General features: G+C 45.5%; 2 protein-coding genes across 2 annotated transcripts; one reads left to right on the top strand and one right to left on the bottom strand.

Moving 5' to 3' along the window:
* Positions 1 to 1,204: 1,204 nt before the first annotated feature.
* On the bottom strand, positions 1,205 to 6,840 carry C3H1orf232 (chromosome 3 C1orf232 homolog). Its single transcript, XM_056847682.1, has 4 exons — positions 6,727 to 6,840; positions 5,988 to 6,074; positions 3,375 to 3,472; positions 1,205 to 1,505 (listed from the first exon to the last, which is right to left on the bottom strand). Exons 1-4 carry the CDS (start codon positions 6,811 to 6,813, stop codon positions 1,205 to 1,207), a joined length of 573 nt encoding a protein of 190 aa, XP_056703660.1. The 5' UTR covers positions 6,814 to 6,840.
* A 6,123-nt stretch (positions 6,841 to 12,963) lies between these two features.
* Positions 12,964 to 17,657, top strand: ZNF593 (zinc finger protein 593). The gene is made up of 3 exons (XM_056847685.1): positions 12,964 to 13,162; positions 15,867 to 15,929; positions 17,514 to 17,657. The coding sequence occupies exons 1-3, from the start codon at positions 12,966 to 12,968 to the stop codon at positions 17,644 to 17,646; spliced, it is 393 nt and encodes a 130-aa protein (XP_056703663.1). The 5' UTR covers positions 12,964 to 12,965; the 3' UTR covers positions 17,647 to 17,657.
* Positions 17,658 to 19,390: the final 1,733 nt, after the last annotated feature.

The raw sequence follows: 19,390 nt of genomic DNA, 5'->3' as shown, positions 1-19,390 counted from the left end.
TCGAAGGAAAGGCTGCAGGTAAAATGTGGCTCAGGAACAAACAGAGCCAAGGACCTCGATGCAGAAGGTGGATCTAGGTTCTGCCCCGCGCGAGCGTCCACAAGGCTGTGGAACAAGCTGGAGATACAATCAGCTCTGCCTTCCCATAATTCCAGTAGCGAGAATTGTTACTAGCCCATCCATGGGAGAAGTCTCTGTGCAAAGATCTATTCAGCTTTGTTGATTAACTTTTGCAACCTGACCTTTTCCCAGCAACCCTGCGAGGTAGGTTGGGTTGATGGACGGTCTTTGTTCAATAAGCTTCCATCTTAGCAGAGATCTGAACCCGGGTCTCCAACGCCCAAGTCTAGCACTCTTATATAACACGCGTTGCACTGGCTCAGGATCACCCTGGAGCTTCCCTTCCTCTCTTTGATTGGTTGCTTGGATTGATAATCAGCGAGTAGGGGGCTCTTGTTAGGAAGCACAGCGTATCATGAAAGCATGTTAAGCCTGGAAGGGGACAAGGGGTCCCTCTCCTTGTCAGGATATCTATTCCTGATAAAGAAGACATTCCAAACTGCCTGTGGTCGCTTATGAATGGGAGTTGCTCGCTGGACCCACACTTTCCTATTGGGAGTCTATGCACCAGCAGTCTCCAAACTCAAATCAGGAAGTATATGAATCCCTGCCCCTTGAAATGCTGCTTTGTAATTGGTTGTTTGCATGCTGTGAAAGAAACCAAGCTTCTGTGTTCCATGCTTTGCCTTATGCATGGGGATTTCATCCTGGCTGAGCTCAGGGGAGAGGGAAAAATTGGGTTAATAGAGGGAGGAGAAGTCCCAGGATTTGTGAGGGCTGGTCGCAAGGTCATCTCTAATGGAGGGAAAACTCATGCATAACTCCAAGGAACAACGGAGACAGACAGGGGGTGAACGTGAGTGAAAGTACCCATGCATAAATGACCTACGTGTATCTTTCAAAATAGGTCTGAGAAGGAAAGAAGAGGAGAGTTGGAATGGATACTGCTGGAAACATGTAACACATGTTGGGAGGGGGGTCCTGACATTGTGACGGTTAACAGCACACAGATCCAAGTTAACACCACCAAGGATCCTTCACTTGACACCTGGCTGTGCTTGAAAAAAATTAGCCATTTGCCACAGTTCGCTGGGTCCTCTGCCAGAAAGAGGGCTGAATGCTCATGTCCATTCCCATGTCTGTTCTAGTTGCTTTTGGGGGCATTTTTGTTTTTTATTTCGACCAGTTTGCTGGTCAGGAAGCTCCACTTGAAGGCCACACCTTCAGCCTCTCGGAGGTCATTGGCATGGCTTGCATTGCTGGCCTCCTCAGCCGCCATTTCCCCTGACCCTTCATTTCCCTCTGCCACCTCCTCTTGGGCATCAGGCTTCATGGCCATCTTTTCCAAAGCAGCAGTCTGTTGCCACTTCGTAGCAAAGACATCCCAAAAGGTGGCGGCTTTCTTCTCGGTGGAGGGTTCCTCTGCTGGCTTTGCTGCTAGAGGGCTGAAAGCAAACGAGAGAGAAGTTAGGGAAGGAGAACCAGGGCTTGTAATGATCCACCACAACCACTCCCCTCTCTCTTCGCCTGAGAGGACCTGAGAGGTGGTAGGGGAGCTGCACGTGAAGGGGCTAGCTCACCTGCCCCCTTCCCTCCTATTGTATCTGCCCCAGGATGTGGTGATGGCTGCCAACTTGGAAGGCTTTAAGAGGGGAGTGGACATGTTCATGGAGGAGACGGCTATTCATGGCTACTAGTTAAAATGGATACTAATCATGATGCACACCTATTCTCTCCAGGATCAGAGGAGCATGCCTATTATATTAGGTGCTTTGGACACCTGAGTTCGATCCTGACGGAAGTCGGTTTCAGGTAGCTGGCTCAAGGTTGACTCAGCCTTCCATCCTTCCGAGGTCGGTAAAATGAGTACCCAGCTTGCTAGAGGTAAAGTGTAGATGACTGGGGAAGGCAACGGCAAACCACCCCATAAACACAGTCTGCCTAGTAAATGTCGGGATGTGACGTCACCCCATGGTTCAGGAATGACCCAGTGCTTGCACAGGGGACTACCTTTACCTTTTACCACTGTGTAAAGTGTAGATGACTGGGGAAGGCAACGGCAAACCACCCCATAAACACAGTCTGCCTAGTAAATGTCGGGATGTGACGTCACCCCATGGTTCAGGAATGACCCAGTGCTTGCACAGGGGACTACCTTTACCTTTTATCACTGTGTGAACCTTTTACCACTGGACTTGATGGGCCTTGGTCTGATCCAGTATGGCCTTTCTTATGTTCTCTTTTCAGTGGACTTGTGACCATAGCATAGCATTGCAACAAATCAAAGGCTTGCTTTATATAATAAAAAAATTCCCTGCAGCCTCAGTTCCCAACAGCAGCAGAAAGCCGTGATCCTCCAGTGATGCCTTCCGTTGAGACAGACTGTTGGTTCACCTAGCTCAGCACTGACTTCGCCGAGTGGCAGTGGATGTCCAGGGTCTGCGCAGAGAAAGGTCTTTGCCTATACCTCATAGCTGAGATCCTGTAACTAGGGAGGCCAAGATAGAAGCTGGGACTGTTGTCTGTTCACACAGTGGCCAACCAGGTGCCTCTAGGAAGCCCACAAACAAGACAACTGCAGCAGCATTATCCTGCCTCTGATCCACAGCACCTAATATAATAGGCGTGCTCCTCTGATCCTGGAGAGAAGAGGTCTGCATCATGACCAGTATCCATTTTTACTGGTAGCCATGATTAGCCCTCTCCTCCATGAACATGTCCACTTCCCTCTTAAAGCCTTAGAACATAAGAAAGGCCAAGGTCCATCAAGTCCAGCAGTCTGTTCACACAGTGGCCAACCAGGTGCCTCTAGGAAGCCCACAAATAAGACAACTGCCTGTGTTCCAAAGCCTGATATAACAGGCATGCTCCTCTGATCCAGGAGAAAAGAGGTCTGCATCATGATTAGTATCCATTTTTACTAGTAGCCATGAGAACTTCAAGCCAGTTCACGACACCGTAACACCTCTTTTTGATACCTGTCAGTCGCCACCTATATGCTCCAGGTGGGGAGGGGATAATTTCTTTGTCCTTCTAGCCAAAGCCTAGACACTCTCCTTACCAAAACTGAGAAGAAAAATTGATGTCTAGAAGGAGGCTCTCCCATCTCTGAGTGCCTGTAGTGATTGTCATAAGCAGGGTTCACAGGTGCAGCCAGGCTTCCATGGACATGTGAACCAGCCTATTATTATTTCCCCTGTTTGCACACAAACATGGGTTGATAGCTGTAGCTATCTATCGATAAACACAGCTCTGTGAATTTGGTGTTCATTGGAAAGAGCAGAGGAAGGTCAAGAGGGGAGGATTTCTCTTACTGGTCAGCACAAGGCTCGGGAGCCAGTAACTGATGTTCGTCCTCCTTGGTGAACAAAGCTGACATGGTCCTCCAGCCTTTGGCTCCAACTCCTTGAACCTGGGAGAAGCAAAAAAATGGGGGGGAGGGGTCAGTGGCACTCATGGACATTCCAGTTAGATTTATTGGTAGGGTTGCCAACCTCCAGGTACTAGCTGGAGATCTCCCATTATTACAACTGATCTCCAGCCAACAGAGAACAGTTCACCTGGAGAAAATAGCCGCTTTGGCCATCGACCTCTATGGCATTGAAGTCCCGCCCCCTCCCCAAACCCTGCTCTCCTCAGGCTCTGCCCCAAAAACCTCCCTCTGGTGGCGAAGAGGGACCTGGCAACCCTATTCATTGGCAATATTTTCTTAGCCTGAGCACTGTTCTATGGGGATTCTTTTAGGCTCCGCAATATTTTATGGTGATGTTGTGATCTGACTGGGTTTTTCATGACTCGTGATATGCATATGTGAAGACTACCAGAGTGTATCTCCTATGCTTGGCATTATATTATGACTGAAGAAGTTCTTTGATGAACTAAACGGACTGATTCTGGACTTCCATATCTGTTTTCAGACTTTCAAGTCTATCTTCAGTCTCTCAAGGTCTCTTCACCAACATCAGTTTGGAGTATGTATCTAAGGACACATGTTGTGCCTAATTTATATTCTAATAGAAACTTTGCTCAGCTATCTAGTTCTCCTTCGTGGTTATTTATGTTGTTTTTGCAGTGTTGGAATGCTTAGCTGTACATAATTGGATTATATAAATGAGCACCTTCTTAAGCTTTCCATTTGGCTGTGTGCTATACTTGTATTTCTGTTGTGTCATGACTGGCATTTGCGCTATACTTTCAAGAGGTTGAGGGTGTTGAAGCTTGAGGTGGTAGAGTTGACTGTACCATTTCCGACTGTGGGTGGGAGGTGCGTTTCCAAATGTTCCCCTATGCAGAAAACTCCATAAGAACAGAAAACTAGCATATCTGGACAGAACAAATGCTCTCCTCGCTCTTTGCTTGCAAGGATTTAACAATGTGACCATCCACCTGCAGCCTGAAGTGGTACATTTCGTTCTGCCCTGTCATGACTCTACTACCTTATTCCCATAGCCTTCAGCTACATGTACAGAACACACCTTCCCATCCACCTGCTCCCAATATTTTGCCCCACATCCTCCAGCCCTACATTTGTAGATGGAGCCTTAGAAGAACTCATAGAAACCAAATGGACAGTGGGTAAAACAAGCCCCATGGGTAAAAAAAGGCTACAGCAGCTCAAACAATACATGCATTAAGCATATGTAGTTTTTCTCTGTTTGAAGAAGAGTTATAATTTTCAATGAGAAACTGGTGTGGGAAGGAAGAAGAAGAGTTGGTTTTTATATGCCAGCTTTCTCTACCACTTAAGGAAGAATCAAACTGGCTTACAATCACCTCCCCTCCCCACAACAGACACCCTGTGAGGTGGGAGAGGCTGAAAAAGTGTGACTAGCCCAAGGTCACCCAGCTGGTTTAAAGTGGAGGAGTGAGGAAACTAGCCTGGTCACCAGATTAGCATCCACCACTCATGTGGAGGAGTGGGGAATCAAACCTGGTTCTCCAGATTAGAGTCCACCACTTCAAACCACAGCTCTTAACCACTATACCATGCTGGCTTAATCCTTTCCCCTTGGTTGGTTTTCTAGTTCTAAACCCCATCGGCTGTTAAACCTTAAAAAATTTTTTTGCCATGAAGTCACAGCCGACTTATGGCAACCCCAAACAGCTGGGGGTATATTCAGAGGTGGAAAACTAAGGGGATGAAATTGTTAAGATTCTGCTGTCTTCCTTTGGAGACTGAGACCTAGGAAGCTTCTGGTTAAAAAAAATAGTCGGGGATGGAGGAAACCACATGCTTTCTGCATGCAAAGCAGATGCTTAGGGTTGCCAGCCTCCAGGTACTAGCTGGAGATCTCCTGTTATTACAACTTATCTCCAGCCGATAGAGATCAGTTCACCTGGAGAAAATGGCCACTTGGGCAATTGGACTCTATGACACTGAAGCCCCTACCCTCCCAAAACCCTGCCCTCTTCAAGCTCTGCCCCAAAAATCTCCTGCCAGTAGCGAAGAGGGACCTGACACCCCTACAGATGCTCCATACACTGAGCCATGGCCTCTTACTAGCTACATTATAATGAGTCCGACTACTGGTCTATCAAGGTCCATCTAGACTACTCTGACTGGCAGCCCTCCATGATCAACTCAGGTGTATGTCTCTCCCATCCCTTACTTCCTGAACCCTTTATCTGGAGATGCTGTGGGTTGCTCCTGGGATCTTCGACATGCAAAGCTGATGTTCTACCACTGAGCCAAAGCTCCTCTTTAGAGATAGGCCGGTGCCGTCTCAGAGATAGGCGGGTGCCTGAGACTGCAAAAAAGTGGAGGGGGGACTTGCCATCTGACAGGCTACACAATAGATGGCTAGTTTAGTGTATACAGCTTTGTAGATCACTAAGGCCTCTTCTGGAGTCTAATAGCAACTTCTGTAACAACATCCAAAGGTGCCAAGCATTGTTAGTTGTGGTTTGGGGACACCATGGGCCCTTACCCGCCGTGCCAGCTGAGAAACAGGATTTGCTCCCTCTTCTGTTAGCAGCGTGGAGTCTGTGGTTTCCATTAGCTCAGGGTTCTCTCTCTGGAACAAGAGTTCATTGTCAGGACAGGGTTAACGGGGGAAGGAACACAGAGATAGTGGGCACCAATCAGCTGCTCCTGCTTTTCTTGTACTACTGACTTCCTTCACAATTTCATAATTTTATAAACCTCCCTGGTAAACCCCATCTCAGTCATCTTCTTTACGATGTGTGGGTTATTTCAGCTGAGAGACCATGGTGGCTTTAGCCTCCTTTATTCCCTGTTTCAGCCAGGATCGAATGCCTGCGTTTCGCCAAACGTGCATTCGATCCTGGCTGAATCCTGGCTGAAACAGGGAATAAAGGAGGCTAAAGTCACCTGACTGACCCAAGGTCACCCAACAACCTGCAGTCATAAGAACACAAGAAAGGCCATGCTGGATCAGACCAAGGCCCATCAAGTCCAACAGCCTGTTCACACAGTGGCCAACCAGGTGCCTCTAGGAAGCCCCCAAACAAGACGACTGCGGCAGCACCATCCTGCCTGTGTTCCAAAGCACCTAAGATAATGGGCATGCTCCTCTTACCCTGGAGAGTCCTAAACAAGCATTTGAATTGTTTTCTCGCCAGAGTTATTCAAAAATTCTAACCGCTATACCCCACCGGCTCAATGACAGAGAGAAAGAAAGGGGCATGGGCTGAGGGAACAACTACCTCATCTTGGATGTCCTCCTCCTGCGGCTCTCCACCAATGGTCTGCAAGACTTTGGCCTTATAGACCTTCCAGAACGCCTGAGTCATCCTGGCAACTGGCAGGTCCGCTCCTTCTGCCCCAGTTGTTTCTTCCAGAAAACAGGAGAGGTTCAGTGAGCAAATGGCTGGGATCCACCAGCTGAGAAGGCTTACAGCGACGGCTTTATCTCCTCTGCCCGGTTTGTGTGCGTCAGGTCCCGGTTGCCATTGTCTCTCTTCAGTCAGCTGCTTCGAAAGCTCTGCAGAGAGTCAGGGGCTCAGCCAGATGCTCCAACGTCCTGCATATTCACACCTGTCAGTGGCTGCTGCCTTCTGGGATCTGGTGTCTTCATTAAAATTTCAGAAGCTTCCAACATCCATCTCAGAGAACAAAGAGGAATCGGATCCATGGCTGACCCAGAATACCAGTGGACTCCTTCCATGAAGGAACTGATGGAAGCTCAGTGAGCTCAGCCTCCAGGGATATACCTCCTTTCCTGCTTTACGCAACCCCTCTGGATTAATTCTCCAAAAAGCATGTTCAGCTGCCTTCACTGTCACCCATTTGGAAGCTAATCCTGGAGTGTGACCACCATCTGTGGATGACTGCACTACCTTTATCTGTAGAAAGCCCATCATCTTGAGAAGAATGACATCATCACAGCTTCACAGTCCCCCCTCCCCCTCCTAAGGCAAACTCCCCCCCCCCCGCCTTTGGAGACCTGAGGAAAGCCTTTCTTCTGCCCAGCTCTGTTCTTGCATTACATTTCATTGTCTGCACCCTGTAACAGATCCCTCACGAGAACGGGCCTTGGAACGTGGTAGCTATGCAACAGGCTCAAAATAGCGCCTGGAAGCTAAATTATTTCTTAGGGACGGGTGGCCTCGCAGGCCCACATCTTCTCCTTCAGGGATTTGGTTTCTGTCTGAGACTGAAAGTTTTTAGGGTATTTCTTTCAATTATTTGCTTTATGCAAATTCCCAGCAAGGAGGATTAATTCTTTGCTTCCTCTTGTCCTCCAGGAAATGGTTCTCCAGGCCAATTCACCTCCAAATCGTGCTGTAGTTGTGAGAAAGAAGACAGGGGGGATGTTTGCATGGGCCTCTTAGCCCTTTTCCACTCATCTAATGACAGAGGCATGTCTGCTGCCATTACATGCCTGTATATATTATTAATTGCTGAGCCCTGTTCAGTAATGTGATCTCAGATAGTGAACTGGCGGGAAGCAGTTGCTTTCTCCTGCTCACATCCTAAATGCACAGGTCCATTTTTGCTACACCCAATGCTGCCAATATCACCCTATCTCTCAGAGCTTAGTTACTCCAGGTTTTTATACACATTCACTAAATACATTATTTTATTATACTGTACTATTTGACTGTCCTTTGTACTGATGTATTGGAAGCCACCTTGGGGTTTATGAAAGGCAGGAGAGAAAGTTTGAATAAATAGTGAGGGTAGGGTTGCCAATTTCCAGGTGCTAGCTGGAGATCTCCTGCTGTTACAATTTCCAGCCGATAGAGATCGGTTCTCCTGGAGAAAATGGCTGCTTTGGCAATTGGACTCTATGGCATTGAAGTCCCTCCCCTCCCCAAACCCCGCCCTCAGGCTCCGCCCCAAAAACCTCCCACCGGTGGCAAAGAGGGACCTGGCAACCCTAAGTGAGGGGCATGTGTGTAAACAGGGAAAGGAAGTGTCCTGTAGCCATGTATTTTCTTTACCAACTGACTTTCCTAGGGTGGGGAGGAGGCACTTTCTTAACTCATCCCTCCTTCTGCTGCTGGCAAAAGTAGCACCTCACCCCCACTGGGTTAGTCTATTGTAGCAAAACAAAAGTCCAAGGACACCTTAAAGACTAACAACCTTTATTCCAGCGTGAGCGTTCGTGAGACAGAGCTCACTTCTTCAGATACAATAGCTGGTTGCCCCTATGCAGATAATGGGAATGACAGAGCTTACTTGGGATTTCCCAGGTATGCAGAAAAATATAACTTTGTAAACTAACCAAAAGAAAAGGGGGGGAGGAACACTAAAAAATGCCAACTGAGGAGTAAGCATGCTCCAAGAAGCATGGTATGTTGAAAACTGCTGAGTCTGTAAAAGAAGAAGAAGAAGAATTGGTTTTTATATGCCAACTTTCTCTACCACTTAAGGAAGAAACAAACCGGCTTACAATCACCTTCCCTTCTCCTCCCCACAACAGACACCCTGTGAGGTAGGTGGGGCTGAGAGAGCTCTAAGAGAACTGGGACTAGCCCAAGGTCACCCAGCTGGCTTCATGTATAGGAGTGGGGAAGCCAACCCGGTTCACCAGATTAGCATCCGCTGCTCATGTGGAGGAGTGGGGAATCAAACCAGAATTTCCAGATTAGAGTCCACTGCTCCAAACCACCGTTCTTAACCACTACACTATGCTGGCTCTCCAGAGGTGTACAGATTATGGAATCCTGGGGGTGGGAGACATTGAGGGTACAATGGAATTTCCCAGTTGTTCCCCTCTTCTGAGATTCTGTGTCCTGGTTATACCCTGGACTTCCTTGGTGGTCTCCCATCCCAATACAGCCAGGCTTGACCCTGCTTAGCTTCCAAGATCTGATAAGATCAGGCTAGCCTGGGCTATTCAGGTCAGAGGTCAGTTTCTTGTTACCCCTAACAAAAAGAAGGAAAGAGATCTGAAGCATCTTCTGAGAATTACTGCTGTCAAACAGCAGACTGAACACAAAACATAAGAATCAGCAAAGGCACCTGGGTTTTAACTTTACTGGAGAAGTCCAAAGGAAGGTCAGAATGCTGCTTGACAGCAAAATCAACAGGGTCCCTGCTGTGGCATATGCCAGGAAATGGGCAAGAAAAGTAATTGTCCTTATGCCCTCGTCTCAAAGGGCATTCAAACATGCTTTATTGAAGTGTGAAACATTGCTGTAATTTTGCACACTTAGATCATCTTTCATGCCCAGTCATTCTGAAACCCCTTCCAGAGACACCGTAAAACTGTTCTACTGATCAGGCAGTAATATAGAGGCACAGTTGTAGGAGAGGAAACAAAGAATAGTGTATCTAATTCAAACTACTGGGGAAATTTAGGTCAGCAGAATCTAATGACCCAAAGTGAAACCTGGCCAGGATGCTGGGGTCATCACCCTTTGCTTGCAAAGAGTGCTACAAGATCTTTTGATGACCAGGCCTCGGGGTATATGTTTCCTTGAAGGATTAGCTGAACACTAGAAACAAGTTACACAGGTCAAAAAGTCATCCTTTGCAGCAACTGGACATTAATTAGTTTTGGACTGCAATGCAGTCTCCCTATGGAATTATTGTTCTCACTTTCATTGCAAAGGCTTCCAGCAGAATTTCAAGGAAGGATAAATATCTGGAACTAAGCAGGAGGTTCTGTTTCTGAAGGATCCAGCCAGAACGATCTTTCCTTGTCTTCAGATCAAATCATGGTTCATACAGGCCCTGCAGCTGGTGACTTTTCACAACGACTGGACTTTCCCCAAGTATTTCCTTGCCAGGAAAAACTTTATTTGGCTTTTCTACAGGTCAGCCTGCTGGTTAAACCTAGGAGCATGGCCCATTAGAAACAAAAGCGTTGATCCAGCTTGTAAATAAGCAATTGACATGGTCACCTATGGCGACTAAAAACTGCTTCCAGGTAACCAAACAAACAAAAAATGTTATTACAACAAGAAAGGGTATGGTTCCCCCAGTCTGTGGTGTCTTCCAGACTGCAGCCTTGATCTGGATTTTCCCCGCCTCTGATGATAGCACAATCGAGGCAATCATTCTACACTGCCTGTTTTTATGTAGAACTGCCCCATGTGTGTGTCATACTTTTGTTTACAGACCGTTCGGTTTTTGGTGTATTTCTTGTTGTCTTTTTTTGCACTTGCACTGTTGTGGCTTACAACATAGTTGTAACTCCCCTCCTCTGTTTTATCCTTACAACTACCCTGTGAAGTAGGTTAGGCTGAGCATGTGTGTGTGACTGGCCCAAGGTCACGCAGCAAGTTTCAGGCTTCAAACCCGGGTTTCCCAGATCGTACTCTAACAGCTGTACAAGGTCCCTCTTCAACCCCAGTGGGAGGTTTTTGGGGCGGAGCCTGAGGAGGGCAGCCTTTGGGGAGAGGAGGGACTTCAATGTCATAGAGTCCAGTGGCCAAAGCAGCCATTTTCTCCAGGTCAACTGATCTCTATCGGCTGGAGATCGGTTCTAATAGCAGGAGATCTCCAGCTAGTACCTGGAGGTTGGCAACCCTATATATTACCAATGCCTAATAAAACCCAATGGAAGCTTTGAATGGTGGTAAACAACACTTAAAGTACTATTAATAATAACACATTAAAATCCAATGTAGAGCGCCTACATGGTGTAGTGGTCAAGAGCGGCACTTTAGTCTTGAAAACCGGTTAGATTCCCCACTCCTCCACATGAGTGGCAAACCACCTCACATGAACACATGCACATGCAGCTGCCTTATACTGAATCAGACCTTTGGTCCATCAAAGTCAGTATTCTCTACTCAGACTGGCAGCGGCTCTCCAGGGTCTCAGGCAGAGGTCTTTCACATCACCTACTTGCCTAGTCCCTTTAACTGGAGATGCCGGGGATTGAACCTGGGACCTTCTGCATGCCAAGCAGATGCTCTACCACTGAGCCACAGCCCCTCCCATGAAAGGAGCTTTGACTCTCGAAAGCTCATATCCCAAAAATCTTGTTGGTCTCTAAGGTGCCACTGGTTGGTCTCTAAGGTGCCACTGGACTCAAATCTAGCTGTTCAGCAGAATCAGTCTCACAAAGAGCCCTCTCAGGGCTGTCTGCATCAGGAGTGACAAGCCAGTGACAAAGACAGGTGGCTCCTGAGGTGTGACTCCACTGCTAACGTCTCTTGCCTTGAAAATAGGGTTGCCAGCCTCCAGGTACTATAGCTGGAGATCTCCTGCTATTCCAACTGATCTCCAGCCGATAGACGTCAGTTCCCCTGGAGAAAATGGCTGCTCTGGCAATTGGACTCTATGGCATTGAAGTCCCTCCCATCCCTAAATCCCGCCCTTCTCAGGCTCCGCCCCCAAAACTCACGCCGGTGGTGAAGAGGGATCTGGCAACCCTACTTGAAAACCCTACAGGGTCGCCATAAGTCAACTGAGACTTTTTTTAAAATAACATTTTTTATTGTTTTTTGTATTACAGTAGTTTCCATCATTCATTAAGATAATTATATGATATAAACAATATTTCTCTATTCTATAAGTCAACTGTGACTTTTTATAACATTTTAAATTGTTTTTTATACTAAAGCAGTTTCCATCATTCATTAATTATATGATATAAACAATATTTCTCTATTCTGTCAACTGACTTTTTATAACATTTTTATTGTTTTTTATATTACAGTAGTTTCTATCATTCATTAAGATAATTATATGATATAAACAATATTTCTGTATTCTATGTCAACTGTGACTTTTTAAATAACATTTTTATTGTTTTTTTATATTACAGTAGTTTCCCATTCATTAAGATAATTATATGATATAAACAATATTTCTCTATTCTATGTCAACTGTGACTTTTTTAATAACATTTTAAAATGTTTTTATATTACAGTCGTTTTCATCATTCATTAAGATAATTATATGATATAAACAATATTTCTCTATTCTATAAGTCAACTGTGACTTTTTTAATAACATTTTTATTGTTTTTTATATTACAGTCGTTTCCATCATCCATTAAGATAATTATATGATATAAACAATAGTTCTCTATTCTATAAGTCAACTGTGACTTTTTTAATAACATTTTTATTGTTTTTTATATTACAGTCGTTTCCATCATCCATTAAGATAATTATATGATATAAACAATAGTTCTCTATTCTATAAGTCAACTGAGACTTTTTTAATAACATTTTTATTGTTTTTTATATTACAGTCGTTTCCATCATCCATTAAGATAATTATATGATATAAACAATAGTTCTCTATTCTATAAATCAACTGAGACTTGACGGCGCACACACCAAAATCCAAAGTGAGAGCTATTGGGTGGTTAATAATAAAACATACCTCATATAAAACGATTAAATAATTGTGACAAGAACCACAAAAACAGGGACATAAACTGAAACGCGGGAAGACGCTTTGTTATGACGTCACACAGCCGCCCGGAAGCAGCCGCCGCCGTTCTCTTTCCTTCCTTCCGCGCGAGGGAGCGGCCATGGCTCCGAGCCGCTCTCGTCAGACGGGCTCCCATAAGGCCCACTCTTTGGCCCGCCAGTGGAAGACGAAGCGGCGTCGCCGCGACCTGGACCAGATCCACCAGGACCTGCTGCCGGAGAACGCGGCGAAGCTGCTTCGCCAAGAGCCGGACGCCGACTTGCCCGGAAGTGCCCAGCACTACTGCCTGCACTGCGCGTGCGTAAAGAGCATGCGGGGTTGGGGAGACGGTTTGTTCGAGGAAGGCTTCCCTCTTAGTGCGTATGCAATGACGTTGGTGGCGGGTCTCCGTAGCAAGGGTCTCCAGCTGGCCCAGCGTGTCCTTCTTTTGTGCTCTTTCTTTTGCATTGCTGGGGGAAGCGCCGGGTGTATGCAGTTAAGCTCTGGTTTTGACAGGGCCCTTTCAATGCACTTTAAATCTGGATTTTACTATGTGAAACGGCAAAATCCACTTGCAAACTATCATTAAAGTGCATACCCTACCAGAAAATACTTTTGTTAGTTGGTTCTTGTGGGTGATCTGGGCTGTGTAACCGTGGTCTTGGTATTTTACACGGTTACACGGCCTGGATAACCCACAAGAACCAATGAACTCTGACCGTGAAAGCCTTTGACAGTATTTTTGTTAGTCTTTAAGGTGCTACTGGACTCTTGCCCTTTTCTACTACTGCAGACAGACTAACACGGCTACCTGCTGTAAAGTGTGTTGAAAGTGGATTAAAATGCATTATTCAGCATGTGTGAATGCACCAAGGGAGATGTCCATTTAGCTCTATTAACGTTTGCTGCGGGTTATGGTAGTCTGTCTGACTGTCTGCATACACACGCATGAAGCGGCCTTATACTGAATCATACCCTTGGTCTATCAAAATCAATGTTTCTACTCTGACGGGCAGTGGCTCTCCAGGGTCTCAGGCAGAAGACATTCACATCATCTTCTACCTGATCCTTTTAACTGGAGGTGCCAGGGACTGAACCTGGGACATTCTGCATGCAAAGCAGATGTTCTGTCATGGAGCCATAGTCTTTCCCATAGGAATTCTTGCACGAACCTGCCTTCTGCTGAATCAGTGTTGTCTACAGTGACTGGCAGAATTTCAGGCAGGGATTGTTCACATCACCTACTGATAAATCCTTTTAACTGGAGATGTTGTGTCCAGTGCCGGATTTACCTATAGGCTTGGCAGGCTGAAGCCTAGGGCCTCAAAATCTAGGGGGCCTCCAGCCAAGATGTATAATATTTTTTTTCCAATCACTGCAGGATTTAACAATAATATCTCATGTCCTTTAGAGGAGGAATTGTGGCATTTTAAACACCCATCATCATCCTGGGCTTCACTGAATTGTGTTTCAAACACTCTTCCATCTTCCTTTAGTCCTGAGGGTGGGGGATTGGGAGGGACCTCACAAGCGGAACAGCCTAAGGCCTCTCTTCATCGAAATCCAGCACTGGTTGTGTCCTGAGGTTTTTGCATGTTGAATCAGTGTTGTCTACTGTGACTGGCAGAATCTCAGGCAGGGATCGTTCACATCCCTATTACTGGATCCTTTTAATGGGAGATGTTGAGTCCTGAGATTTTTGCATGCAATGCAGATGCTCTGCCATGAATCATTACCTCTCCCCATACATGTGTAAGGATCTCTTTTGCTGTACTGTCTGGTTAGGACTGTGTTAGCTGCCCAGATCCCTTTGCAATAGCCAGGTATCTTCTGCGTGCCTGCCGCATGATAAAACATGAGATTATTGTTGCAGTGCAAATCTGTCTGTGATGTATTTCGCCAACTACAGGTGAAGAGGTGGTATTCTCTAAAGCCTATATTAGAGAGAGTTGTGTGTAAACTGCCAAGAGCTGTAACACCCAGCTGTAACACCCAGATAATAACATTGGACTACATGGAAGGGGTGATAGACCACTGATTCTCAGCCCCAGCCTTAAACCTGCAATAGCAATGTAATTTCTTTGGGCCACACCTGCCCCCCCTCCCCAAGTTTGCAGAACTAGGTGAGATAATATTGAACAGGTTGTTCTTCACCTTTTAGCATAGGAGCCATTTTTAAAATAGTGCAAATTTAGATTCACATTCTTTCCCCATGTGCACACACATAACGTGCTTCTATCTCTGGTTCTACTAAAGGTGGAGGAGAATGCTGCTTCCAGACCAAAGCTGTAATCAAGTCCATGCTTTCTCCATTGTTTCCTCTGATTGGCTGTCATTTTTTATTCCTCTCACCAGATGGCATCCCAAGTAACTAGGGAATCCTGTTCCCAAAGAGGCTTTGATAGTGTAGGGGTTTTCATAATACTGTGAGCGTGTTGGCTTCTTCCAGGGTATATTCATGAATGCTGATGGGCACATGGATGATTTGTAGTTTATGGAAAGGGGACTGTTCTTTTGTTTGAATTTTCTGTGGCTTTTTAATCTTCTAGTCCTTCTTTAGGGAGGGAATGGAGTGAAGATTTTAATCTCTGGTTAAAAAGACAGTATGCAACCAGGAGCTATTTTAGTTGAATGGCATAAATTCATAGTGCCAACCTTAAAGGCACTTTCCTGGGAGTGTGTGTGTGTGTAAAGTGCCATCAAATCACAGCCGTCTTATGGAGACCCCATAGGTTTTCAAGGCAATCACCCCATCCTGGGGCAGGGAGTTCCACAATTTAACTATGTCTGTGCCAGCTCTGTTGGCATGCGTTGTATTTGCATTGATTTGAGGTGAACCGACGGCTCAGTCTGTGGTGTTTGATCTGCAGCGACTGTCTTCACATATGCATGTCTTTGTCTTCATAACAAACGAGCACAAAACATATGAACAGAGCATGTCCTGACTACTAAGGTATCGCTGGCATTTTCAGATTGGCGTCTGCTGATTCAAAATGTTCTTTTTTTCTTTCTCCTCTAACAGGCGATACTTTGTCGATTTGAAAAGCATGAAGGATCACTTCAAATCTAAGGTTCACAAAAGAAGGTACTATTAATTCCCTGAATTTTTGAACAAGGTCATGGAGATCATCTCTCCAGGAAATTGTGATTGCCTGTGCATTTGAAATGAGAATGAGGAGATGGTCATCTTTTGTAGCGGACCAGTGGAAGATATAGGGGTGTCCCATGTTTTTACTAAACACACCCATTTTTTGGGAGGTTTCAGCACCCACCTGCTTGAGACTCACTCACTATGTTCCTGCAGTCTTTTGAAAAAGAAGAGTTGGTTTTTATATGCCGACTTTCTCTACCACTTAAGGAAGAATCAAACAGGCTTACAATCACCTTATCTCATCTCTGTGCTTGGCACCCTCTCCCTGTGGGCATGCAGGAAGCAAACCCTCCTCAGTTGTTGGAAACGGACTCTGAGCAACATCTCACAAAGAGTCAGTCCCAGTTTTCCTTTGACTGCTTGAAGCAGCGGCTACATCAGAAAAGTCCTGAGGGCATTGCCTTTATGTCTGCAGAGAGCATCCATTCAGAAATAGCCGCCTTGGTTGTCGGAGAACCCATGGCCCCTCTCATAGTTTTGTGGCACCTCCAACACTGTTATTGGCTGTGCCTCCCATGGTAGTGCCAGCTGCCCTTTCTCAAAATCCCAGAAGTGCCTCCTGGCTTGAGCTTGCTTTGCAGGACTCACAAACAGGCCAGGCCACAACATTACAAGCTCTCGTACACGGCTTTGGTTTTCATTTCCCTCTTGGGTGCTAACCTCCTCATTTCTGTGTTTGGATGCTGTGATGAGTGACAGTTAATGTCAGCAGGACATGGAAAGGGAGGTTGTATGGGAGAGGGAACCTATGGTTCATTTCCTATCCTCCAGTGGTTTGAGAAACTGAGTGGTAATAACGCAGAAGTCAAAGCAGAGGTGGGGTCCTATGAAAGTTTTTTTTTAGATTAGAATTTTTATTTCAATACATAAACATAGACATACATAAAAAACAGAAAAAACAAACAAGGTATATACATACATATACACAAGACTTCCACTTTAATTGCAAAGGATATATTTGTAATGACAAAATTATTGCTAGCTCTCTAGTTTACCTTTTATACTCTATATCTTATTGTTTTATTATCATCATAAGTGATCAACTTTTCTCTATTATTCTTAAACTCTTGTTCTTTTAATCTTCAAATCCACATATCATCAAGTCATTTTTTTCTGATTTCCGTATGAAGTCCATCAGGGGATTCCAATTTCTGATGCATTTGTTTAGATTCTTTCCTCTGATTAACGCAGTTAGTTTTGCCATCTCTGCTAATTCTAGCAGCTTCATCAGCCATTCTTCTGAACTGGGTATCGCTGGGTTCTTCTGTTTTTGTGCATGTAATAATCTTCCTGCTGAGATCATACATAGAAACAAAGTTCTGTATTCTTTTTCAAACTATTTGTCCATGAGACCTAAAAGGTATATCTCTGGTTTCATTTTAAAGTTAACTTTTAAAATCTTTTGAATTTCCAAATGTATTTGTATCCAAAACATTTTAGCATTTGTACAGGTCCTTATGAATGTTTAAGTAGCTCGGTATCTTGGACGGAGCTTACCAGGCTCTCTTCTTTGCCTAGGCTAAAGGATCTGAGCGAGGAGCCATACACCCAGGAGGAGGCCGAGCGAGCCGCCGGGATGGGATCCTACATCCCTCCAAAAACAGTTGAAGTTCACACACAGCCCCTCGATGAGATGGAGGAGTCCAGCTGAGAACGGTGGCAGTGTCGCCGGGACCGAGCGAGGCTTGCCCACTTGGAAATCCTAACTTAAGACAATGGGAGCGTTGGCGGTAATAGACACAGGGAGGAGAGGGTAGCGGCATCGAGGCGTAAACCCCAGCAAAGAGGAGAGCCACATCTCCTGTTCTTTCTTGTTGTGGGAAAGACCGCTCTCTTCCCTCTTCTCTTCTTGCTGTGGGAAAGACCGCTCTCTTCCCTCTCTTTGGTGGTAATCAGAGTTCAGCAGGAGGTCTGAGAGAGGGCGAGGCGGTGCCCTGCAGCCTGAGGAACCTCATTATGTCACTAATTGCTTCTCTCACCAAATCGGCCATTACTAGCGGGTGGCTGTGGATTTTCAGCCTCTTGCTCAGTCTGTGACCTTTCCCATCTCTTTAGTGAGTCCTTTTAATAAAAGCGGTCTGTTGGCTGAACTCGGGCTTCGCTGATTTGATTGAGTGCGCTAAAGGACTCTTCAAGGGTGAACAAGGGAGTGGCTAGCGCCACGCATACCCATCCTCTTTTTGGAATGGGCTGCTTAGCAATAATTGGCCTAGTTGTGCGCTCAGAATAGCAAGTACTTGTCCCCCACTTGATCTGTCGTGTGTTAAAAAAACTATTAAAAAGAACTACTGTCCCCGATTCAATTCTTATCGCGATTCGTGGATTACCCCTATTTTAATTAAATTGCCTGCCACCGTAATGAAATATAAAATAGCCCCCAGATAGAGGTCCAAGAACAACATTGTCGGTAGCCAAGTATCTCTCCACTATATTTTCCTTAAAGAAATAAAGGCTCCCCGTTTACTGCTCAAGTCCTTTGGGTCATGGGAGCTTGAAAAACAAAAAGGAAATAGCAATCTTTAATTACCCTTATTGTGTGCCTAGAGAGTGGGATAAATCACGTGCATTAAACAAATTTCTGTTTGTGCCCCCAGCCAGTCAGCTGAATTGGAGTGTGGGGACAATGAGACTCTTAAAGCAAAAACATTTTAGGGTATAATTCCTGATTTCCATATTGAGGCTGAAATGTATGTGGACTAATTTGCAACTCTGTGGGTCTCATGGAAGCACCCTAACAATTGTGATACTCCTGTAAGGTAGCCAGTCTGCCACTTCCAAGTATACAGTATGGAAGAACTGTTAATCCGACTTCTTAGATCGCATGAATGGCAGACTGGGAATAGAACAAATTCTTTGATAATGCCGGTCGTACATATCTATCCATTTGGCTGTGAATTGCTGCTGAACCAAGCACATTGTTGTAGTGATTCAGCAGAGGCTAAGCCTCTTTACAAAGGCCTTTGGAAGGAGGCAGATTAGCAGCCCATTCCTAGCCATGATTACTCAGAAGTGAATCCCAGTGTAACCAGTAGGGCTTCCTCCAAAGTAGGTGTGCACAGGATCACAGCCTCATCACCCCTGCTGCCCTCTCTTGCAGTTTTTTGGATCAAAGAAGCCTCTAATCACAGAATCTGTTGCATGCCTTTAAACCCTCCTCATGTCCTTAACTATCTAGCTGTCATGGCGATGGATAGTAGAAAAGAGCAGAAGTCCAGTAGCACCTTAAAAGACTAACAAACTTTCTGGCAGGGTATGAGCTTTTGTGAGCCACAGCTCACTTCTTCAGATACAGCTAGAATGTGATTCCATCTATCCTTAAGTGGAGATGAGTAAATTACAGCCCATTTCTGGGGCGGGGAATCCCCTCAGGAGGCAGTGTGACCTCGCCGCTGGCG

The sequence above is a fragment of the Euleptes europaea genome, chromosome 3 (genome assembly GCF_029931775.1).
Source record: "Euleptes europaea isolate rEulEur1 chromosome 3, rEulEur1.hap1, whole genome shotgun sequence".
NCBI lineage: Eukaryota > Metazoa > Chordata > Lepidosauria > Squamata > Sphaerodactylidae > Euleptes > Euleptes europaea.
This window is presented reverse-complemented; position numbering and strand designations above follow the sequence as displayed.